General features: G+C 48.0%; 1 protein-coding gene across 7 annotated transcripts in view; it reads right to left on the bottom strand.

Moving 5' to 3' along the window:
- The window catches only part of FBXO25 (F-box protein 25), a 50,908-nt gene that overhangs the window by 5,379 nt on the left and 19,493 nt on the right, over positions 1–26,036 (bottom strand). For 5 of the 7 annotated variants that reach the window (XM_029226581.1, XM_029226583.1, XM_029226584.1 and 2 more), the window contains exons 3-9: positions 21,605–21,708; positions 20,631–20,680; positions 17,966–18,058; positions 4,342–4,435; positions 2,908–3,092; positions 1,651–1,833; positions 275–418 (exon numbers count right to left, since the gene is read on the bottom strand). In XM_029226581.1, the coding sequence (XP_029082414.1) occupies positions 275–418; positions 1,651–1,833; positions 2,908–3,092; positions 4,342–4,435; positions 17,966–18,058; positions 20,631–20,680; positions 21,605–21,708 (853 nt within the window). The remainder of the gene's footprint in view (positions 1–274; positions 419–1,650; positions 1,834–2,907; positions 3,093–4,341; positions 4,436–17,965; positions 18,059–20,630; positions 20,681–21,604; positions 21,709–26,036) is intronic. The other 2 variants (XM_029226585.1, XM_029226580.1) reach the window with 1 other exon arrangement.

The raw sequence follows: 26,036 nt of genomic DNA, 5'->3' as shown, positions 1-26,036 counted from the left end.
GCGCTCACCGCCCTCGGGCACAGCCCCCCCCCCACCTGCTACCACAGTGCAAGGGGACGGGGTGGGTGGCCCGACGTTCAGGTCCAGCCGCAAGTTGTTCTATGTTTGTGAACCTGTTCCCCTGCCCCAGTCCTTGGTGATACATCATTATCTTATCACAAATACAACTTGCCTTTTTTTTTTTTTTTTTTTTTTTTACCATTACCGTTAGGTGAATAGTTTGTTTCTCCAAATTTTAATCCTCAAACTCCAAGACTACATCTGAAATTTTTACCTTCCAAAAGAGGATGCTGCAGTGCCGACAAAAGTGCAGTGTGTCTCCGTACTGTTCCTTAGTGGGGTAATGTTTCTGAAGTGCAAAATACATCAACTTCCATTCGATATGACCTTTTTCTGAAAGGATCAAGTGTCTACAAAACTAGACAGACAAAATTCTGTTCAGAATCAGATGGTTTTCATAGCATAACAATTTTTTAAAAGCAGTATACTGCATGAAACATTCAATTATTAGAAATTAAATTTCAAATATAATTCAGCCTATACACTGGAATACCATGCAGCTGTTAAAGAGACTTAAAGGTTCCGATCTGGAATGATGTCCACGACATACTATTAAGCTAAAAGTAAGTTACTACATCATGTATCTGCCAGGGACTTGTAACTAGAACACAAAAAGAACACAACTCAGTAACAGAAAGACAATCCAAATACAAAATGGGCAAAGGACTTGAAAAGACATACAAATGGGCAACAAGCACATGAAAAGATGCTCAGCGCCTCGGGCATCAGGGATGGGAGGAGGCAGCCCCTCACGCCCCCCGTGAGGCTGTGACCAAACACTCAGAGTAACAGGTGGGGATGGGGGCGTGGAGCAGTCGGGGGCTGCCTGATGGGGCGGCGACTTTAAGCAACAGCTTCTCGGTTCCTTGGAATATTAGACTCCACTCCGGGGCGCCCCACCCCCGCCCCGCCCCGAGAAGGGGGACCATGGCGGCCCCGTGGCCTGGCCGCACCCAGCCTCACCCCCTCCAGCACGCACTTCTCCGTTTCAGGGACTGAACCTGCTCACCTCCAGGACGCCCCTGCCCGCCATGCCCCCCAGAGTGGCCGTGTCCACCTAGGGGACGGGCACGTGACCCCACACATCCCCCAAGCCCGTGTCTGAAGAGACACGTGACATCTGTCCCCTCGGCAAGGACCCCCTGGGGCAGGATTGCATCCTGCCTCATCCGAGACTGTCCCCTGCCCTTCACGCTGCCGTGCGTGTCGTGGATGCCCAGCTGTCGGTGCTTCACTCCAGAAACAACACGGGGCGGGGGGCGAGGAGGGGGGCAACGATGAGGGGGACACACAGGAGTCCGCCGGTCCCCGTGGCTAGTCCCGGTCCTGGGAGGGCAGGGGTGCGGGGAGCGGGTGGCCACCCATGATCCCAGAGGTGACACACCACCCGGAGAGGGGCCTCGAGTTACGGGAAAGACGAGGGGCACGTCCTCGACAGGAAGAACCTGCTCTTGTTCTGCTTCTCTGTTCTGGGCTGTGCTTAGAATCACAGCTCTTTCTCAACATGAAGAACAAGCTTTCCCGTAAGTGATTCCAGTCCATTCCCCGAAGTGGCCAGGCCTGGCCGCTGGGGCCGGAGCCCATGCTCACCTGCTTCTCGCCGAAGTGGTACTGGCAGAGCTTCTTCCACAGCCGCCGGTCCTCGCTAAGCGCGGACAGCGTCGGGGTCACCTGACCCAGAGTGACGATGTCCCACCCATCCGAGAACCTGTACAGGATGTTGCTGAGCATGTGCACGGGAAGGTCGCTGAGCGTCAGGCCGCTGTCCACCTGCTGGGAGGACCCGCGCACTTACTCCAGCGAGAAGGCGCAGGAGCGTGGCACTCACACTGACGTCTGAGGCCCAGGCGACGGGAAGGCTGCCCGCCCCTCCTTCCTCCCCACTTCTCTCCAGATAACGCCCAGCAGCGGCCCTGCCTGGACCTGCGCGACAAGCATTCCCTTCCCTGGGGATCCCGACCACTGACACCCACACTCCCCGAGTTCGCCAGCTGACGAGGCGTCACCACGCATCAGCTACTAGGGGACAGTGGCACCTGGCCACGTCTATCAAGGCCTGGATAGCAGACACGCCCCAGGTGCATGTGTCTTCAGGCAGGTGGCCCTCACAGCACAAGCCTCTGCCCGTGGGAACGAGGTGGGGTCTGTGCGGCGCTCACACCAAGGCCGCCTGGACACTGGATGTCAGATCGTCCCTTGTAACTGCAGGGCCTTAATTAGGGAATCACTGCTCTTTGTAAATCCCACATTTAGGTAGCAAATAAATGGCCCAAAGTTACAGTGTTCCAACGTCACCTTTGAAAGCAACCAGAGATAAATAAAACACAACCTAAAACACTTACTTTAGTCAATAGGGTCAACATTTTTCTTGATGAAACTAGTTACCAGAATAAACAAAAAGCATCAGAACAACTGGAGTGATCTGCATGCTCCTTTTGAACTACAAACACATGTACACACGCCATGCAACGCACAACACATCAACCCTAGAGAAGCAACAGCAGATGGACAGAGTCACTACTATACAATTTAGCCTTAATTCACTGAACGTTATTTTAGCCTGAAATACCTAATCTCCTATAGAGGTAAATCAACTCACCACCTCATCACCCACAGGATCAGCTCTTTTTAATAATTACCGTCCCCACTGTCTTTCCAATGACACCTATAACCCATTAAAGGGTCTTCTGGTCTTAATCCATCTTAAAACAGTTTAATATTTATGAAATGTAAAGGAAAAAAACCTTTGGAAAAGCTGTAATAGTCTTTCACATGTGCTTAGAAGTAACAACAGTGTTTGTAACAGAAAAACAGAGCGTACTCACTTGTAGGCCAAGAAATGCATACCTCAGTCATCTGAAGATTCTGTAGCTGCTGTTGCCAGTTGAGAATAGTTTCTAACCGGCAAACCCAAATGTTGATATTTCCCACCAGAACGGACTTCCCCACTCCTCTAATTAGAATGCAAAGGGTAGAGCTTAGGTCTTGGAGAAGATCTTTGATTAGGCGAGGGTTTTGGTGGTCATCGAGAACTGGAACAAACAAAAACAAAAACAATGCACTGATACAGTCAACCCCCGCTGTTAAGAATGACCTGCTTTCACAGCCCAAGGGCCCATTAACAGATAACACAGATATACAGAGTGTGATACATACACACAATGGAATATTACTCAGCCTTAAACAGGAAGGAAATTCTGACACGTGCTACGACGTAGATGAAACTTGAAGCCCTTATGATAAGAACCAGCCACAAATGAACAAGTATTGTGTGATTCTCCTTATATGAGGTCCTTAGAATAGTCAAACTCATAGAGACAGAAAGTAGATGGTGGGCGCCAGGGGCTGGGCAGTGGGGGGAGGGTCGTGCTGGTTGGTGTTTATGGGGACAGAGTGTCAGCTCTGCAAGGTGAGCTCTGCTGAGGATGGTGGCCATCGTTGCACAATGATGTGAATGTACTTAATGCCACTGAGCTGTGCACTTAAGAGTGGTTAAGATGGTAAATTTTATGTATATTTAATCACAATAAAAAATTATGATCTAATTTCACTGCAACTCCAAAGTGGCATCATTTCTGAGATATCACAAGTAGGATGAGATTTTAAAACTTCAAAATATTGTCTGATAGTGTATTTTTGGTTGAGTCTACAGTTTTGCCTTTAAACCTGTCAGTCTCTGTCTTCTTTTATACTTAATCATGAGAATGGATATTTAAAATGGCATATATATGCATAAACTCAAAGTTCCGTTTATTACTGGCCACTAATCAGGACCAACATTAAATTAAAATGACAGGCTTAGCTGATGCCTAAGAACTAAGTCACAACCTTGCTAATTATAGAAACACTATACAGCTAAGGTGAGCTGTGACTAGTACCCATGAAACAGTTAAGTGTCTTTTTAAAACTCAGGGATTAATTACCTTTCTCTGGGACTTCCCTGGTGGTCCAGCGGTTAAGACGCTGCGCTTCCACTGCAGGGGGCACGGGTCTGATCCCTAATTGGGGAACTAAGATCCCACATGCCACGCAGTGTGGCCCCAAAACAAAAAAAATTGTCTTTCTCATTACAATATGTTCTGTATGCAAAAGCACCTTTTAAAGAACAACAATGACAACATCAAGAACTGAGCAGCCGACCCGAGCCCTTGCCCTTGCCCTGACACCATCACATTATTTGACACCATTAATACTGGGGGGAAATAAAAGAAAAATCCAGTCTCCTTGCACCGAATTTCTAATTAAGATTTAGATTATTAAAAATATCAGTCATCACCTTACCTTTTTGAACGATTTTATCCAGAACGTTGAAGTAGTTCTTCTGGGCCACACCGCTCAGCGAGGTCAGCTGGGACTTTGCGATCAGCTGCAACAGCTGTGGGGGGCGGAGGGGGGGGGAGTTACAGGTGAGCATCACCTCTGAAGGGAAACGCCCCCGAGTGACAGGGAAGGAGAGCGCAGGCCGCAGGCCGTGACACCCTCCCCACGACGGCACATCTTTGGGGGTCCACCCAGCATCCTGCCGTGCCCTTTCCTCTGAATGTCCCAGCCTCACACGAGCTGAGCCGGACCTTCCCCAACGGCCTCACATCACGCCTGTCCCTCCGGCCTCCTGCCTGACACACACGGCACTGCCCCTCCCTCCCGCAGCTGCTGCCTGGCGTGCCTCCCAGGCTTCTGCACGCGATGCCGGCATGGCGGCCAGTGGGGAAGGCCTGGGAAGGACGGGACAGCCTTCCCGCTTCTCTGCCCCAGTGCTGTCCCCTCCCCTCAGCTGCTCCGGGGAGAGCTGGTTGTCACAAACACGGCTCATCCGTATCAGTCTTCGGTGAACCCACAGCCCACCTCTCTGTACAAACTGGGTCTCAGGAGTCCTGTGTCAGCCGCTTTCCCGCGTCCCCTCAAGTCCTGTAATTTCCGCCTCCCACGCGGGGCCTCGCCCTGGGCCACGCGTGTCTCTGGTGTGGTCCAGGGCTGCCTCTGCCAAGTCCTCCCCACCTGGACACATCCATTCACTTCTTCCCATACTGTTTCTGCCCAATCTGAGCCACTGTGGGTAAGCCTTAAACAGATTTTAGAATCTGTGAATTACATCTGCCTACTTCTCTGAAAAAGGAATTTTTCATCCCTCCTTTCCAATCCTCCTAGCTGCCTCTGTGAGTTTCCAGAGGGAGAAAAGAAAATGCTAACTCACATACTCACGCTGCCATGCTGACCGTGTGGAAGTTAAAAAATCACAAATACGACAATCACATGAATTGTGGGGAAAATCATTCCGCAACGTGCAGTGTATTTACATGAGGGTCCTATGCCGCAGTGAGCAGAAGCAACACGCCAGGGCCCTGGCCAAACAGCACCTGAGAAGCCCAAGGCTGCAAGTCAGTCCGGCTCCTCATTTTTTTTTTTTTTAACATCTTTATTGGAGTATCATTGCTTTACAATGGTGTGCCAGTTTCTGCTGTATAACAAAGTGAATCAGCTACACATGTACATATGTCCCCATATCTCCTCCCTCTTGCGTCTCCCTCCCACCCTCCCTGTCCCACCCGTCTAGGTGGTCACAAAGCAAAATGTTAGCGTCTTCCGTCTTCCTTGTTCGGCCAGCATCACAATCAGCACCACTTTAACACTGACTCAGACCCTTTCCCCGCCTGCGTTTACAACCAACTTAGAGACCTGAGGCCAGCTTCACTGCTAACGACAGCCGGAAGGGGTGGGGCTCCCAGCGCTGACCCGACAGACCAAGCCACCAGCCCTGGGCAGTGAGTAACAACCAACCTTCCCTGACAGGCTCCCTGCTCTCAAGACCCTCAGGATCTGAGAGAAACAGAGCAGAATATGCAAATACATGCCTCTCCTGCTCCGCAAAGAAAAATGAGAGTGCGGGGCCCGTGGGCCGTGGCCCTCAGAGAGCCGTCCAGGGAGCCCCCGGGACCCCAGATCTAAGCTACTTCCCTGGTACCACTGCCGCCTCGCTTGTGTGCAGTGCAGGGTCCCGGTGCCCCACGAGGATGCTGCACACGCTGAATCCAGCCCTGAGAACGCACCATCTTCCACCATCACAGACGCTGCGAAGATGGGCACAGGAGGACACAGGCACTCTTTATTTTTAAATAGAGAAATTTTTTTAAAACTTATTTTAACTTCCATATGGTAAATATTAATAGACAAAACCCACATAAGCAAATTTCTTTGGGGTCCTCAGTAGTTTCGAAGTGAGGAGGACCCCTGACACCAGGTCTTAGTCTGAGAATGGATATTCTGTCACAAAAGAAAGTAAGTATTCCAACCACCCCCTCCTATCATCAACAAAAACTACAGTTTTCTAATATCACGTAAAAAAATCCTTTAGAAAAAGGCTAAACTCACTAGCAGAAGGCGTGGGGTTGGCATGGTGGGTTAGCTAGTTATCCACAGGGCACCCACCAGAAAAACCACCACAGTGGGATGTGCAAACACAAAAGTGACCATGTTAATAGATGACAGTGAAATCTTAGGTTATAATGGTAATTAACATAAAAGTGCAGAAGACAGTTTTTTTTTTTTAATTTATTTTTTGGCTGCTTTGGGTCTTGGTTGCTGCGTGTGGGCTTTCTCTAGTTGTGGCGAGCGGGGGCTCCTCTTCGTTGCAGTACGCAGGCTTCTCATTGCGGTGGCTTCTCTTTGTTGCGGAGCATGGGCTCTAGGTGCGTGGGTTTCAGTAGTTGTGGCACATGGGCTCAGTAGTTGTAGCTCACGGGCTCTAGAGCGCAGGCTCAGTAGCTGTGGCGCACAGGCTTAGTTGCTCCACGGCACGTGGGATCTTCCCAGACCAGGGCTTGAACCCGTGTCCCCTAAATTGGCAGGTGGGTTCTTAACCACTGCGCCACCAGGGAAGCCCCCAGAAGACAATTTACAAAGAAGATATAACCACACATTAGCCTCTATTCAGCTAGATATATAAGACAAAATCTGTTGGAAACCTAAAGAGAATTTGTCAAAAATACAAATATTGTGGGAGATTTTTATACATCTCTTCAAATTTAACAATTCTAAACAAGTAAGGATGTGGAGGAATTAAATAATATAACCGCCAAACCTTGTTTAATAAATAAGCAGAAAAACTTACATCCTTCAAATAGAGAATCTGCATTTTTCTTATGTGTCAATAGAATATTTACAAAAATTAACTATGAAAATGGCCACAAAGGAAAATTTAACGCATTTCAAAAAAACAGAGATCGTACAGGCCGAACTCTCTCATGATAATATACTAAAGCTAGAATTAAATAAAAGTACGGAAAACCTCAGCTCTCTGAGCTCCCAGGCACGTCTGGAATGCCCAAGCGCACGTGTTACGTGGTCAGGATGACAGCGTGGGTGTGAGGGAAGGACAGAGGGTGACGGTTTCGTGTTCAGGTCGCTCTTTCGTGCAGCACAGGGCACCCTCAATGGGCAGAGGCCGGGGGCCGTGCCGTCTTCACTCCTGGCTTCACGCAGATTTCCACACTGACCCGTTATTACCGAGGCGCTACCGGAAGGGCTGGACATGACTGCCTAATTCTTACAACACCCCTAGAAGACGTACTGTATTATCACGCTGCACAGCGAGAACTGAGGCCCAGAGATGAGGAAAATGACCCCAAAGTCACACAGTAACAGGGACCGGATTCAGGACTGAAACACTGCAAACTCTTGCCACCTGCGTCCCGCGCACCTCACACGTGTCAGGACGCAGCGAACAGCTTCCACAGGCTTCAGCGATGTGCAAGTTGATTACCTGATTTTAAAAGTCTTCTCAGTTTTACCGTATTTAATGAAAATATTTACCGTATTTAATGAGACCTAAACTCTGCAATAGCAGATCCTCACCTAGATGTTCACAGAGCCGGAGCACTGCCAGCACCCAGGCTTGTTCGCAGACTCTGTGTCCATGTTGTTATAACTCTCTGGGAAGTGTCAGGAGCTTTCATCAGGTTCTCCCAAGGTCCGTGGCCCCGCTCCTCCCCCAGGGACGAGGGTATGTCATGCAGGGCGAACGCAGGCTGCGTCGAGAACAAGGGTCCCATCTGGGGGACCAGCTCGGGCAGATGGCCTGTGAGAAGTGACCTCTTTTCGGACTGTCCCTCTTGTCCACCCTCCGTGGGAATTAACACCTCATTTGACTCTCATCCTAGTCACTGACTTCTAATACTGGCAGAAGGAAAAACTGTTATCTTCTATGAATTGAATTGTTACACAATCTATAATTTCAGTTTTGTTAAAAGAATTCTTAGTTCTTGCTTTTGGTCACATTCTACAAGTTACATTGTTGGCAGCATAAATATGCGGGAAGTTAAAGAAAAATGAAGATGGTACTGGACACTTGCAGACTCTGTGCTAGTGACATTTCAAATTTCCAGAGGACATGCCATCTAATCAGCGCACTCCTGCTGGCTGGACACACACATCCCATAAAACGTCAGAGCTACAACATCTAATTTAATTCTCTTGAGGCCAAACTGTCCAGTTAGTGTCCAGTAGTGTTTCCTTTGACTGGAAGCAGGCATCCCTGGGAGGTCCCACGTGGTCTCTTCTCCTTCATGAATCTTGTTCTTAGGAGCAGTTACATATTTTGCTAGCTTACTTTAATCCAACACTTTTTAAAGGGAAAAATTAGAGAAACTCCTGGAGTAAGTAGCCTATACCAATTCTTGAATCAACAAGAAGGACGTTTTTAAAAAAATAAAATGTAAACATATCTTTTTGTGCTAAGGAACTCGGAGGGCATTCCTTTTGTGAAGAATTTGTTTTCTAATAAGGAACTTCCTCCATTTCTAAATACCAGTTTTCTTGAAAAGAGGAGGTGCCTGTAGGTTCAGTAAAACAACTGCCAAATTAATTATTTTAGTCTCTTATGAGCCAGTTCGTATTCAGGTAGAATTTGTGCAGAACGTTTACCGTGGAAAAAATCACCAGAACATCTCAGGACAACCTGCTCATCCGTTCCCTCATCGCGAGTGGAGCAGCTCCAGGTCTGTTCCAGGTGCTGGGGGTATGTGTGTGGGGGGGTGCCCAGGGAGTGGGCACGTGACAGGGACCAAGCTGGGCTGTGACCCAAGACACTGCAACGTGGCACACAAAGGCTCAGGTCAGAGATTCTACGGATGGTCCCTCTCAACAGTCGCCCTGAACTCAAAAGGCCACTGTTTTAAAATGTCTCCACGCATGTCAGGAAGTCACTGCTTTCCACGAGAGGAGAACGCTATAGTATCAAGGCAAAGAAGACCTTTAATACACGCATCTCTGCTGTCAGGACCGCCTGTGACCTGAGGCACATCTTGCCCGCTTCTCCTCCCTGAATCTGGGGACAGAGCTGGACCTGCATGGCTGCTGTCCCTCCATCTAAGCCACCCTCAAAAGGTCAGCCAAGCGTAGCAAGCGCTCCTGAGCTGAGCACGTTCAAGAGCTTGTTATGATCCCACCACGAACTCGTCATGGCAGCCTCGGGGCAGATACAAACCCCGTTAGGTGTCGTGGAAGAAGAGATCCCTGGTCAGTAAACTGAGAAAACCAGACACAACCCAACACAGAGGTCTGGCCCCTCCACCCCCTGGCCCTGCTGCTGCCTCGCGGGTCCCTGGAAGCTCGTCCACGACCATGGTCTCCCCCCTCCTGTCCCCTCGTGAACTATTCATGCCACGTGGTCCTTGGCAGAGATCAGGAAGAAGCTAAACATCTTCACATAACCAGACGGTCCAGCCGGAGACGTCCTTTCCCTTGTTTTCATGATTCCACTATTTAAAGGACCCAGGAAGCACTTGGGAAACAGGAGTTCACGTCCAAAGATTGAGGAGTGTTGGGAAACAAACTCCTGGGGCCAAAGTCCCAGGACCTAAGGAGGCATGTAAAGATGAGCAGACCAGCTCCCCAGCTCAAGGGCAGAGGTCACATGAATACCCGAGTGGCCCCGGCCCTGCACACACTGCACCTGGTGCCCCGCGGTGAGGAGGCCCAACCTGTCCTACCTGACGGACAGGCAAGGGGCCCAAATGACACCCCACCACCACCAATCCCTTACCTCGAACAGAAGGAAAGGGTGTCACTAACACGGAGGAGGTGCATCAGGTACATTTTCACCCAGAGTCGCTATGACGGGCACCTCCTGGGGGACCTCAGTGGCACAGGGACAGCCCTCCCCGTGGAGCCTTCCGACGCGGCCTGGGTTCCGGGTGTGTGGGCCAGCGGCAAGTCTGCAGGAGACCCACGTGTGCGACAACCGTCTGCTCTTTTCACCATCAGTCGGTTTCACGATTCATCAGCAAAACGTGTTCTCATACGCACTCCGGTGGCAGCAGGGCCTCCTTCCAGCCTGTGCCAGAAAACGGAAGGCTTCCCGGGCTCTGTTCTTTGTAATTTTTTCACTGACTAGTTTGCAATCATGTCGTCTAACCCACCGTTAACACAGGCTCATTTTCCACATGTTCAAAGTGAGATGGTGTGAGAATATCTGACTATCGTGTAAAGAAGTATGCTTGATCCTTCGCAGAAGACAAAACATGAACAAGCATGACCTCTCCTCTCACAGAGAAAAGCACACGGCGCCCCAGGGGAGAAGTAACGGCCCTTCTGCACGGTTTCCGCGGCTGCCGTGAGGCAGCCCCACGCCGCGCGGGGTACGTCAGCGGCCACCACTCTCAGGGTTCTGAGGTCGCAGGTCCAGACCCCAGTGTCGGCAGGGCCCTGTTACGTTGTGGCCCAGGGAGGGAACCTCCTTGCCTCACTCAGCTCCTAGTGTTGTGGAGCCCCTGGGCCAATCTCTTCACATGGCTTCTCCCTGTGACTGTGGCTCTGTTTCCTCTTCTCTTAAGGACACAGTCATCGGTTTAGGGCCCTTCCCACTCCAGCAGGACCTCATCCTAACTGACTACATGTGCGAAGACCCCACTTCCAAATAAGGTCACGTTCTGAGGCTCCAGGTGGACATGAACCTTGGGGGACACTGTTCAGGCCCGCAGACTCGCTATTTAGAAGTAATTCCTCAAAAACATAATTCCTCTAATACAGGAATGTGGAACAGTGAAAAGACTTAAGCAAAACTCTACCACTAAACTTTTCACGCAGGCAACCCATGCGCAAGACGTGAACCCCTTTGTGGCTCAGGTCGGCATCTGCCGTGCACGGTGACCCAGCCCATCGAGCTGGCAGAGGATCAGAAGTGAAGAAGCAGGGAGGGTGCTCTGTGAGCCGTCGAGTCTCCCGGGATGGCCTGTGTACGCCTGGAGCAGGGCCGGGCCCACCACTCAGCTGCCCGACTCCCGGGCCGGAGGCTGGGCCCCGTTCTGACCGCCACCTCCCGCAGTTAATCCTCACACAGGACAAAACTGGAAAGAAAGTGATGAGAGGTGTGCCATCTCGAAGGACAGTGAGAACTCAGGGTCTGTCCACTGAGATCAAGTGGCACATCCGCACTCGTCCCCTTTGCCTCCTGTCACCAGACCTTTTCGCTGCCCCTCTTCCCGCTCACACCGACACCCTCGTCTCTGGCTCTTCGGGGTGGGATCCTGCACGTACACGTCTGTGACAAAACGCGGGCAGTCCCTGGGGGCCGGGCTGAGCTGCAGAGGGGCTGCACTCGCTGTGGCCTTTCAGAGCTCCCCTGGGGTCCATGGGGCCTCCAAGCCCGACCGTTGGTCCCTGGCGCCCTTCACTTCAAGAGCCACAGCGCAAAACCAGGAAATCGGCCCTGCTGCATCCTCCTGGCCAAGTCACTCAACAATCCTTTATGTTTACTCATTTGTATAAGTTTCAGGTGCACAACACTGTGCCTGGCAATTGTAAAGCTTATACTCCACTTACAGTTATTACAAACTATGGCTGCATTCCCTGTGCTGCACAATATATCCTTGTAGCCTGTTTATTTTATACCCAGTAGTTTGTTCCTCTTAATCCCCTACCCCTACCCAACAATCCCTCTTAGAAATCCGGTTTCCACAGCCAAACTTCCTTCTAAGTCAGAAAGTTGTTGAAATATCCTTTCAGAATATCGTATGCGCTTCTGGAAAGTCCTACCCCTTTAGTGAAATGTTCTGAATGGAGAAATACTATTCTGCGTGATCCCACCTTGTATAAACATGAATCTTCCATGACCGACTTCTCATAAGCACCCTAATAAGTGCATCTGTTACACCCTAAGCACACCCTGTATTTATTAATATTTCCTGATCCCCTACTGTGACTAGAGGGTTAGTAGATTCTTTCTGTATGACCCCGAGTACAAGAAGGGACTTAAATACGTCACAGACGACAGGTTCACCAGCACCGCTGGAAAGGCCTGATCAATTATTAAACCTCACAGATCCTGCCCTGCCAGCCAGCACCTATTCTCTAAACAGGCCGTGAATGCTAGCAGTGAGTATTAGCGTCTGTTAAAATGTTTCTCAACAAATATTTTAATAATTAAGCTACAGAGTTCAACTCTCCTAACGCTACGAATACGACGGTGCAGCACACACAGCCAGCACCCGACAGCTCGCGCTGCTCCCTGGGCGACGCGCAGGACGGCCCGCCGCCGGGCATGGCTTCCCCGAGCTCAGGGAGGAGCCTTGGGCAAGCTGGAAGGGCCGTCAAGAGGCTGAGTTACTGTCACAGATAAAACCTGATGCTCCTGTGACCAGGCCTCAAATAAAGCTCAGAGAAACCAAACTGTCAGTGAGTAACACATTCCAATTATTAGGGAAGTTAATGTGAGGAAGTTAAGGTAACCAAGGTAGAAAAAAGTCACTATTTACAAGCCAAATAAAGTGAATAATGTGTCACAGACGGCAGCAAAGCTCACTGACCACAGGCAGGGAATGAAGTATAAACTCATTTTCCAAATAACCCAAATAAAGGTACATAAACGTAACGATTCTGAGAGTTTTTCCCCTACGAGGAACCTACTTTAGGAAGCACAGCGCACCTGGCATGTTTATACATTTCAACTGCTACCCTGTGCTGCTCTCAGGGAGTTTCCTGACAGCCTCTATGGCCATCGCCCCCAGATGCCGACCCTTCCAGTCCATGCTCTCCTTGAGCCCGCCCCGTCTCTCCCAGAGGACCCGCAGCTGCTGTCCCCGCGGTACTGGGGGGCCTCGGACTCCAGGGAGCCACCATGCATGACCTACACGCCCCACAGAGAGAGACAACCCAACTCTCCCCCAGGAAGGGCTGGCACTGAGGGGCTGCCCAGTTTCCGGGCGTGCAATGACACTACGGACAGACGCCACCTCTCTGCACTGCTGAAACTTCAGTGTGTATCGCTGACAGATGTGACGAGGTCTATGGCTGGAAAGTGAATTAGACGATTCCCTGACACTGTTAGTTTGGAAAGACAAGTCAACCTCACAGGATGGGACTGTGCACCTCTCCTAAGGGTGCTCAGCAATGTGGGCACCAACATTCTCATCCCTCCCACCTCAGACCAGGGGACACCAACTACTAGACAGGAGGTAAAGATGCTGACATTCAGTCTCCAATCATGACACGGAGCTAAAAGCCCACTTCAAAGGCCTTTTAAAATACCAACTCTGCTATAAATCTCCCCCTTTGCGGCGAAATAACTACATATGTGCTAATAATTCCAAGTCTTTGGTTAATTTTTCTACTTAAAATTTTCAAAATTCCACCAAGTTTAAGTCTTTGATTTATCTTAATGAAAGTAAGGTCCTAAAACTGACCAAAAATGCTTTTAATTTACTTATACATTACATATAAATGGTATGAATGAGAAGTAAGCTCAATTACGGACCAGATATTAAGAACTGTCCACTCACCAGGGCCAAATCTAAACTGCATCTTGACTGTCATTTTTTTCCCCCAATAAGCAAGTTTCTCAGCACATACTATAAAATAATAACTGCAAATAATCAGTTAAGGAGAGAAAAATTACTAGTGAGTAAAGACCAGTTTTTATTGATTTTCTGGAAATAAACTTAATAGTTCAATAAATTATGCTAAGGGCTTTTCAGTAGCCAGCCAAGACAACATTCTCAATCTATAAATAAGCATTTTTTTGTGAATTACAAGATAGTTTTAACAGCAGTTTAACATAATAGCCATATCGCTGACTACCAACTAGTCTGAAACTAAACATACAGCATTACATTTGTAACACAAATTCTGCTGAATGGTGGTGAAGAACACGACTGTTTACAAGCGTGCAGACGAAGCTCAGCGGTGGAGGCGGTGTGTGTATTTACGCACGTGTTAGCCCAGAGCAAGAAGTGGTGTTTGGATTTATCTGTGGCCAGATGGACAAAATGTAACGTGAATGAGGTTTAAGAACAGGCCGAATGCACGAGGAGTGTGTGAGAGAGCACGCACTCATCCATCCCACCACAGTGCTGAGGGGGCAGCTCACAACCCCATGTTTACAGGTTTCCTTACGATTCCCACCAGCGCCAGCAGGCACTGCCTATGTGATTCAACAGTGACCCTAAATTAGGTGCCATGTTCTGAGGAACATGGCACATGAAATTAGTTCTCTATTCTCCTTTAAAAAGTTGAGTGAGGGGCTTCCCAGGTGGCGCAGTGGTTGAGAGTCCGCCTGCCGACGCAGGGGACACGGGTTCGTGCCCCGGTCCAGGAGGATCCCACATGCCGCGGAGCGGCTGGGCCCGTGAGCCATGGTTGCTGAGCCTGCGCGTCTGGAGCCTGTGCTCCGCAACAGGAGAGGCCACAGCAGTGAGAGGCCCGCGTACCGCAAAAAAAAAAAAAAAAAGTTGAGTGAATGCAGCTTGGAAAAACAATGTTTATTCCTCAAAATCAGACTAAAATTTTGAAAAATTGCAAAAGTAACCTAGGTATGAAGATGTTTCAAATATTTTTAAACAGACAACACCAAAAGTGGCTTATTTCATATACAGGATGTGGAAGAGACAATTTAATTTGGATTTGTGTAATTAGAAAACGTCAAATTTCCATTCCTGCCAAAGTATAGGAGAATAAAGACTAAACTTCCATTCCAAACTACTTATATTTATTTTGACAACTAAAACAATTTATACTGAACACTAAACTCTAATACTAATTTTTATTCTGAAACTATGTAGTAATTATAGATTAGCCTCAGTTTAAAATGTTAATTTTAGATAAACAAAGGGATTTCATATAAAATATTAATACTAATGCTTTTCATATAAATTCTTAGAGGAAATATTACTGCATGCCATCCGAAATGTAAGGAAACTCTTTCATCAGTCATTTCAAAACCACTGCTTGTACATCTACAGCTCTTCTAATATTAAGGAGTGGCCATCTGGACAACACAGCACAAGTTATGGGAAATTGTCTTGTTGAGAAGAACTGCAAGAGACCCTCACTGTCCTGGTAAGTGTGGTGTAAACATGAAAGCAGCAGAGAGGTGCCAAGGACACCACTCCAGCCACTGAGGCCAACTACGATTCAGTGCGATTCAGGGGTACTGACCGCACGATGATGCACTAACAGACCCGCAAAGCAGTGTTTCCACCCCAGTGGCGGGGTGCTGAGCGAGAGGGGATCCCACCCCCACAGACAAGGTGGCAGCAAGTGCAGGGGGACATGTCACCCAGAGGTGAGGCACAGAGCACGATCAAAAGAAAGCAAGTGGGGGCATCAGGCCTGCTGGGGAGGCAACAGGAGGAAAGGGAAGGGAGAAGAGACAGTACAGCACGTGGACCTGATCACAGAGAGTCACTAGGGCGAGGGGACAGCACACCATGGCCATGGCATGTGGACCCGATCACAGAGAGTCACTAGGGCAGGGGACAGTGCGCCATGGCACGTGGACCCGATCACAGAGTCACTAGGGCCAGGGGACAGCGCACCATGGCCACGGCAAGTGGACCCGATCACAGAGTCACTAGGGCCAGGGGACAGCACGCCATGGCCACGGCACGTGGACCCGATCACAGAGAGTCACTAGGGCCAGGGGACAGCACACCATGGCCACGGCACATGGACCCAATCACAGAGTCACTAGGGCCAGGGGACAGCACACCATGGCCACGGCAAGTGGACCCGATCAGGGACAGTCACTAGGGCCAGGGGACAGCAGGTCATGGCCACGGCACGTGGACCCGATCACAGAGTCACTAGGCCCAGGGGACAGCGCGCCATGGCCACGGCACGTGGACCCGATCACAGAGTCACTGACAGCTGGCTTCATTTGTCTTTGTCTTTCGGAGAAGGCAGACATAAGCAGATCAGTTTGGGAAGGTAACTGGCCTCAGGAAGGGTTTGAAGGAGCAGGAAGCAGGGGCAGGAGGAGGGTGAGGAGGCAAGGACCCCTGATGGGGAGGCCCCCCCTGGCAGGAGCGCTCGGCCATCACGGAAGTGCCACAGAGAGAGGCCAGCCGTGTGGGAGGGCCCAGTGGTGCTGGCGGGCCTCGCATAGCGGCCTCAGCAGCTGCCAAAGCCACCAGCCCCGGCGGCCGTTTCTAGAGGCGATGCAGAGAAACGCCACTTCACGCGTTAGCACGTGGACACACCACACATTTTACTTTTTAGTTACGTATTTTTTTACACATACTACAAAAGAACCAGCAGAGAAAGTCTACGATCTGCCAGGTAGTACTGTCTAGGATGAGGACAACGTCTGAAGAAAGGCTCCTCAGTGAAAAAGAGATCAGCATGTGGACAAAACAAAAATCCCAAGGCTGTTCAGCTGACCAGGTTCAGTAGGACACAGAGCACAGAACGCTCAGACCTTCTCTGGTCAGCAAACCAAGGGCCTGGACCAGCAAGATGAGCAGAAAGCCCGGCACTGAAACCAGGAGGCTCGGTCCTCCCTCCCACGTCTCCGTCCTCCCTCCCACGTCTCCGTCCTCCCTCCCGCGTCTCCGTCCTGCCCCAGAGTCTCTCTCACGCCCCCACGAGTAAAATCCCTTGTGTGGATCGCGGTCCAGAGTGGCTGGTATTAGACAACTAAGCATGATCTGAAGTATCAAAAAGCACGTGGGTAAACGCTTACTGTGTAACAGACCTCTCTGCTGACACACGTTTTCCTGGATACTCAAATCTTGGCATTTCTACACAGTGGAGTCAAATTCCAGTTCGGTCTCCTGGAGGGAAGAGGTAGCTGGTGGAGGCCCCTGTCTGGTGCGCAGGCACCTGGGAGAACTCGAACCCTCGGAGGGACTACGGCCTCCACACAGCCCCCACCTGGTGAGGCTGCAGGGAGCACGTGGCTAGGAACCCCAGGTGCTGGTCACATGGATGCCCGGCAAACTCTGACTGGAACCAAACCAAACACTCGGGCTTAAAATCATTTAACCACCCAGTTTTCTGTCCTTCCAGTAGCACTTCCAAATGCCTAGCAGGCATTACAAGGAATATCTTTCCAGAGTCTCACAGCACCATTAAAAATCCAAAATCAACAGCTTTGTGACCCATCACTTACTCTTTGCCTATAATAGTAAGAAGGTGAATAAGTTTGTTAGGCAAATAAAAGCAGACAGTAAATGGAATATATGGCAAGATCCTTTCTTTTCTGAATGTAGGCCAAGACAAAAATTTCCTCTAAAAACATGTTATTTACACAATAAGGCTTCTGTGGAGTTCCATTCGGTATAAATTTCCTTCTTTCTGTTAGCCCACGGTCCCTCTATTAAGCAGGGATCATACTCCGTGAAAAACACAAAGTAGAAAATGCATGTGAAAGGATTCCCAGGATACCTTCTGCCTCCTCTTTGCATCTCCGACAGCGCGACGGGCGGGGAGTGTGCCCCTGCCTCTGTGGGAGCCTGCAGACGCCGCAGCGCCAGCCCGGAGCCTCGCCCGACTGCCCGGCCCCGGGGGATTCTCTACCAGCGAACAAGCACAACTGTGCGCAGCTGTCAAAAGCATCTGAAATGTTTCACATGAAAATCCTCAAAACGCAGGCGCCCCAAAGTGTCATCAAGTGACTCTGAAATAAAATACTCACTCTGGCCACGTAAGTGAACCTCCGGGCGTCCTGGACCGCACTGAAGAAGTCTAAGCGGTTAAAAGCTTCTCCCAAAGTGCAGTAGCCGTGTCTCTGGAAAAACAGACACAAGTGAAAATCTGTCAAATGAGTCATGAGTCAAAACGAGCAAACAGTTAACGTGAATTAGTCTGCGCAATTTCTTTTTTAATTTTGGCAAAGGATATTCGTTTTTATTATGATCTATTCCATATTTAGCTGAAAATAGAGTAAAATTAAAACAATGCTAAATTTAAGTCATTATATAATCAAGACACTACGCATTGACATTTCTACACCACTTAATGACAAGGATAAATATTGATTAAATATTTGTCAATTTCCTTTGTTGGCATGCATTTGGGGGGGGACAAAATTAAGCCTAAAATCATAAAATAACTGGATGTATTCTAGGCTGTGCAACTACAAATACATAAATCATGCTTGGCCACTATGAAGAAGCATCTGCTATAACTACACGTTGGAATTCGATTCCTCTGCGGGGAGTCCTGTGTGCCTGCAGGCCTGGACATACGCCCAGCCGCTCAGGATCAAGGCCTAGAGGCACCTGAGTGGGGTGGGGTTCTGAATACCAGCATGTGGGTGCAAAGGGCTAGAGGTGATGGGACGTGACCGTGGGCAGTGATATGCCCTATATTCCATACTGGTTTGTACAGATCTCTACCCCAGGTTTCAGAAGACATTTTAAACTCGATCTTCTGTATTGGAATACTTAGAACATAAAGAGATCTTCAATGCAGAGTTGTGAGTATAGATAAAGTGGGGAATAATCACAGAAAACATGAGGTGACAAACACGCCTCACATTTCAAACAGAGGACAGGAGAGGGGCCAGAGGGGGAGCTGGAGGGGAAATCCTTAGTCTCTGACAGGAGACGCACCGTGAGGGCTGATTTGGTTTTACATCCAAATCCCAACAACACTCTCAATGTGTGCACAAGCCTACAAGATACACTTATTTAAAACATTCATTATGTATTTTTACTGAATATCCACTAAGTACAAAATATTTTCCTGGGAGCTGTGGAGGAAGCCAAGATTAACTGGTTATCGATCACAACCTGAAATCAATCACAGCCGGGAACTATTCTCTTTCTCAGTGAACAGAATTCCAAACACTGGTGTCCCTTCCAGGCAGTCACCCATCTCACAACAGCCTCTTCTTTGGGGGGAAATAAAATCACACGTTTGAAGCACACAAGCAGCAAACACCTGGCGGGCCCCAGGTGAGAAGACCAAAGGCGTGATGTGATGCGGAGAGAGATGGGACCAGCTCCAAGTCCTGGCTCCTGCCTGTGCCGGTTCCCAGGACCCACGCAACACTCTGCAGACTCACCGCAAGTTCCCCCGCTGCCGCGTGTGCAGCCGAAGCTGGACCTCTGTTCTGTAATCAGTGTCGTGACACCCAGCAAATGAAATGTCTAACAGTCTTTCTTTCTTTTTTTTTAAATAAATTTATTTATTTTATTTATTTATTTTTGGCTGCATTGGGTCTTCATTGCTGCGCGCGGGCTCTCTCTAGTTGCGGCGAGCAGGGGCTACTCTTTGTTGCAGTGCAAGGGCTTCTCATTGCGGTGGCTTCTCTTGATGCAGAGCACAGGCTCTAGGCGCACAGGCTTCAGTAGTTGTGGCATGCAGGCTCAGTAGTTGTGGCTCGCGGTCTAGAGTACAGGCTCAGTAGTTGTAGTGCACGGGCTTAGTTGCTCCGCAGCATGTGGGATTTTCCCGGACCAGGGCTAGAACCCGTGTCCCCTGAGTTGGCAGGTGGATTCTTAACCACTGCACCACCAGGGAAGTCCAAATGTCTAACAGTCTTTCATAAGCTCAAACTAGGTCAGATTCGCCAAACACCTTCCAATGGTGTACTGGAGTGTATGTTACGGGTTAGAGTGGTTTCATACCCATTTAACAATGTTAACCATCGCCAAATAGGTTGGATAAATTTTCTATCTCAGAATCTAATCCTTAAGCTTCTAGGAAGCTGGGCTGGTTTCAGAACACCCACTATTAACACTTCTGGCACCCTTAACTTACGCTAACATAATACATGCTAAACAACCGCTCCCTGAGTATTTTCCCCCATTGTTGCAAAATAAGGCCAATGCAGAGTTTCTCAGACAACAGATGGAAGCAAGCTTCTCCAGATGCCGAGAGAAAAAAGAAACATGCAGAGTTGAGGTGAACAGACCTTTTGCAAAAGAAAGGCGGGCAGGGCTCAACTGCTCTTTGCAGATTCCAGCTTAACTACCATCACCTTAGCTACTACTCTACAAAATAAATGAGGGGTTTACAAACTGTTCTCACCAACCCAAAACACAGGAGAGCCAAGACACAGCCCTACTAGTACCAGAGGCTCACTATGAACAGCTTTTGGGGAGGGCAGGGAAGGAAACATCAAAGTACCTGGGGGTCCATACTTCTTCTGAAACAGCCCTCCGCTGATTCAGATTCGTACGGGGCATTGACATACACCACACACACGAAACACTGTCTCAAGACCCTCTTATGCTTTCACCTCTTAGAATGTGGACACAGGTGTGATATTGCAAAACAAACAATTTAATGTAACATCACATATTCAACAGTAACAATACAAAACATACTCTTATTTATAATAGAATACTTACTTCTCTTGTGCTTTCTTTATGGACATAGATCCATTTTTCACGATAAAAACCTAGAATAAAAATTAACTTCTTTTTAAAAGCTGGTGAATCATTACAAAATGAAGATTTTAAGGAACTTCAACAGTGGCACATGCTAACAAAATTATCTGACATCATATAGAAGAGATGCTTTGACTTGGCTAAATGCAACCAGAATTGCTTCGTTTCCTAATATCAGTTTAAGAGGTACTGAAACATCTTTACGTGAAAGATGATTTATGACAGTACCACGTCTAGGTAACTTGGAAGAAAAAAGTGTCACCAAGTGACTGCAGTCATATCCAAATACAAATGGTTATAAAAGTGCATTTGGTATACACCCTAATAAAAGTTCTCTTCCTCTTTCATGGCCCCGTATGGTGTTCCATTTAAATACACTTTCCAAGTAACTCACATCCCAGAGCTTTGAGGATCACGAGTACATTGTCCACGGCGGCCTCCAGAGGGCGCACGACTGAATTCACTAACAGGGTCTCAGGGACTCAAGTCTGGGCATCTGCACAGGGGTCCTTTCAGAGCCTCCCCATCCCCGTCCCGCCTGCATGGCTCCAGTTTTGACCATGTCTACCTTCTGCTCCGAACCAGCAGCGTCTCCTGCACCAAAGCCCAACGTCAAGGTCCCTAAGGTTCGGCCTTACTGCTTGGGAGTGAATGGACCTGAATTCAGGACTGCTATTCAACATTCAGACACAGAGGCTGTTTTGTAGGTTTTCCTGTCTTTGGTTTCCTTGTAGCAAATCTTACTAATGACTTACTCAACTAAATGGTTGAGCTGCAAATATCTGACCACTAAGTCAGAGGGCAACTGTGGATACAGTGCTGCTACGTGTATAACTGTATCAGCATTTACGTCATAAGACAGCACTGTCAATGCCATTCAATTTATCAACATATTCAACAAGTAAATATGAAATTATTAATGAAAATGTTCTTACACTGAGTATTTTTGTCATTTCTAAAATGGTCCTTTTTCCTTTTTTTGGATGCATATTCATGCTCTTCATTATTGAATATTTCTTCATCTTCACTATTTAAGATACTGAAATAAAGATACATTTTATTAAAATATTTTTACAGGGGTTTCTTCATCTGGATTTTCTTTTGTTAAAAAGAAAAAAGAAATATTTCGTTTGCACTTCAGGAGCCCAGAATAAAAATCATGTTAAATTCTGAAAGCAATCCTTAATTTTCAAAGCAACAAATCACAGGTTTGAAATTACAAGGCTAATGTCTACTTTTTTGTTGTTGTTGTTTGTTTGTTTGTTTTTTGCGGTACGCGGGCTTCTCACTGTTGTGGCCTCTCCCGTTGCGGAGCACAGACTCCAGACGTGCAGGCTCAGCGGCCATGGCCCACGGGCCCAGCCGCTCCGCGGCATGTGGGATCTTCCCAGACCGGGGCACGAACCCGTGTCCCCTGCATCGGCAGGCGGACTCTCAACCACTGCGCCACCAGGGAAGCCCCATGTCTACGTTTTTTGCTTGTTTTGAGAAACCTGAGATTTATCCTGGTTCTTATCAGAATCCTGTATCAGGAAGTGATGCACAAGTTTTAGAATCGCCTAAGGATTTTGAAATGCTCGACCAAGGTAGTTTCAGACTTTAAAACTTATAGTTTTATAGTTTATACTCTGGAAAAAAGTTAATGTGACAACATGATACCTAATACTAATGATTTGCTATATCCCTGACCCAGTGCTGAGTAAACTCAACATTTCTCTTTGTCCCCATACTTCCAAAGACTTAACTGGAACTACTACTGTATTTCCTTACTAAGCATCAACCAACTAATGCTACCTGTTAAGGTGCTTAACTGAAGCCAGATGAAGTGAAACATTTCTTTTTTCCACTTAAATACATCTAACTCAAAGCTTTCCCATTTTTTTCTTTTGGATAAAATAAAATCATAAGGTAATAACTAAACAACTTGAACACATTTTCTTTTTTTAAAAAATTTCTTCCTTGAAGTAAAAAATAAATAAATAAGACTATGCAAAAAGCAGTCCACCCCCTCAAAACTGAACATGCACACAATTTTTATTTTCAGCACACTCACAGCTGGATTGTTTTCAGTCTGACAGCAAGCAGGGGCTCTGTGGAGATGAGCTGGCTAGCGGAGGGCCAGGGACTGATACTCAAAGCAGACGGAGTAACCCTGCTGGCTGCCTCGTCGCCACTCTTTGACAAGAAAATTGTACACAAGCTCCTTCCACTAACCTGTATTCACTTTTAATCAAAACAGCTGATCTTCCCAAATGAATCCATTTATCACCATCAGAATAGACTTAAACAACACTGGCAATAGTCGTAAATCATGAAGACAAGCAAAAGTGCATTTAGAAAAAACAAACAACTTAACATTCAGTGGCAGGCGTTAAATAATACAAATTCATAGAAGTGGGTTGATCCTGGCTGTATCTCACATTGGTTTGTTGTCATTGATTCAAACACTGAAGGTAGAAGATTTCAAATGTGAACAGCTTTTCCAACTACAATCACAAAGGCATCAAGGGAAAGCAGAAGTACACTGCTCTCCAGAAACAGCATCACAGAAAGGAAACCAGGCACCAGGAGAGGAGGGAGCTGCCCGGTATCTCCTGGGAGAGGGAGCCGTGTCTGGCTAGGCCCAGGCAAGCGAGGGGCACTGGGCAAGCACCCATGTGTGCTCTGCCCTGACTCTGCCCTGGGAGGGCTGGGCCGTCTGAAGGGAGGCAACAGGCCCGGGGACAGACGTACAGGAAGGAAGCACAGACATCTATACATTTCAACCGTGTTGACTTACGAAGGCGACACTCTCAGCCCTCCACGCCCACCGCTCGGCACTCCACCAGCACCCCGTCACCCTCTCTCTCAGGAATGTTTTTCTGATAAACCCACCAAAGGTGCATGGCTTCCCCACACCCCACGTCCATGTCCAACCAAGACAAGGATACGTATGGAGAAGAACCATCAAAAACATCTCCTGACATGCAGGTAAACAGCAAGGACCTACTGTATAGCATAGGGAGCTGTATTCACTATCTTGCAATAACATATAGTGGAAAATAATTAGAAAAAGGATACGTACGGATATATGTGTAACTGAGTCACTCTGCTGTACACCTGAAGCTAACACAATATTGTAAATCAACTATACTTCAATTAAAAAAAAAAAAAATCTCCTGACAGAAATAACCAAGGGCCGAGGAAAGAAGTTACTCTCTTCTCCTAACTCACGCCTTGAAGTCAGCCTGCGGCTTTTAACACTGTCCAAGGGTGACCTCACCTTTTCCCACCTTAGGATCCTCACCCTAGTGATGACCCATTAGACAACTGGTGACATTTTTCTCAAGAGTCACATAACATGGTCTTAAGCTTCAACCCCAGACCTTTCTCGGGCCAGCACAATACTCTGTGATGGGCTATCACCTTCCAATCATTTCCACCCAATTCTAGGAAATAAGACAAGGGAGGGTAAACCTCCGGGTTTGAACATGGTTAATCGGCAGTTCGTAACTGTAATGTTGTAAGACAAGTCACAGAAGTTTTGTAATTAGTAAGAAAAATTACCAACATTTGTGAATGATTTACATTTTAATATTTATAAAGGTAATTTGTGCTAATAAAAAAAAAACAAGTATAAAATGAAAAGTCTCCCTTGCCAATCTCACACCTGAGAATTGGGTAAATTTTCATTATTTCTATCTTCACTTGTTCTGGTTGCTAATTTTATAATTCAAACCAAAACAAAACAAAAAACCCAGGCACATACCTCTGTTTTGAGCTGCCTGTAAGAGACAAGGAATTAACCTCATTACTACCCTCCCCTCCATTCTGGGTGGCAATTCATCATTCAAAAATCATCAACTCATGACCCATCTAACCTCATCTCTCTCTCCACCCATTTCTTGGCAGGGGACTCACTTCAATTATTTTGACATAAATCCCAGACCGGCTATCATTTCAGGTGTAAGTGTCTCAGGATGATACTTAGTCCTGCTGTGATCTGTGTAATTACTGTTTCTTCATGGATGAGTTCTCCAGGGCGTTCCCATCAGCATCCAATGTCTCTTAAAGGTGCCCAGAGGGCAGGGACTCCTGCTGGACTAACCCCCGGCTGGGGGATGCGCAGGCACTGCTGCCTGGGTGCCCCTGCCTGGCCCTCAGGGAGAGATGGGGAATAGGTGGGCTGTGCTGTTGGCCCGTGTGTATCCCAGGTCTGGAACTGCGGGCACCCCGGCCACCTATGGTGCTGCCCCGACCACGTCACTGCTCAGGGCTGGCGTCAGATACCTCCACGGCCTGGGGGAGGGAGGGATGCCCAGCACGTGTTCTGTCGGTAGTTCTGTTGGTGGCTCCTACTGCATTTCTCAAGTAAATACCCCGAGGCTGTCCCTGGGAGGAGCCCCCTGCTGCAGCCACCTCCTTGGCAATACCATCCCACACTATCCCCACCCCACACTCTCCCCACCGGGAAGCCCTTCGGCTACAGACCATGCAAGCGTGTCTCACAGACTCCTTACCCTTTCGGGTGCACCAAGACACTGAGAGTTGCGCCCCCCATTTTCTCTCAAGTACAATGTATATTTACAGTATTTAAGATAATATATACCTTTTTTTAAATCATTTCTAGGATTTTGCATAGGAGGGGAAACTGCAGCATCCATCCCCACCCAATTGCTTGAAATCAGAATCTTAAAAACTGTACTAAACCAGAAATATTTATTACTGCCTTGGGTTAAATAGTGGCCCCCTCAAATATGTCTAAGTCCTAACCCCTGGAACTTGTGAATATGAGGGTCTTCGCAGATATAATTACATGAAGGATCTCAAGACAAAATCATCCTGGATTAACCAGATGGGGCCTAAATCTTATATGGGGAGAGGCCACACAGGAGAGACACGGGGGGATGGCGGGTGACAGCAGCCAAGGGACAACAGCCGAGTGACAGCAGAGGCAGAGACTGGAGCTGAAGGACAGCGAGCATTGCTGGCAACCCCAGAAGCTAGAAATTCTCCCAAAAAGCCTCCAGAAGGGACCACCCCTGCTGACACCTGCATTTCGGACTTCTGGTCTCCACACTGCAAGGAAAAAATTTCTGTTGTCTTATACCACTGGGTTTTCAGTATGGCAACCCTAGAAAACTAATACAATTCTCTATCTTCTTAAATTACTTCAGTTGGTATTGCTCTTGAAAGCACATATGGGCTATCAATTCTACCATACAAATAGAGGAGACTCTGGGAAGAAAAACGCAGCGAAATGAAATATTTAACATACCAAAGTAAACATGACAAACAAAATGTGATCATTTTACCAAAAAACAAAACAGAGGAACCCCTCAGACACAGTCACCAGTAACTGACTGCCAAGCTGACTTCCACGGGCGT

This window comes from Monodon monoceros, unplaced genomic scaffold (assembly GCF_005190385.1).
Source record: "Monodon monoceros isolate NGI ecotype Baffin Bay Population unplaced genomic scaffold, NGI_Narwhal_1 Super_Scaffold_17, whole genome shotgun sequence".
Classification (NCBI taxonomy): domain Eukaryota; kingdom Metazoa; phylum Chordata; class Mammalia; order Artiodactyla; family Monodontidae; genus Monodon; species Monodon monoceros.
Note: the sequence above shows the minus strand (reverse complement) of the source record. Positions and strands in the feature narration are given on the sequence as shown.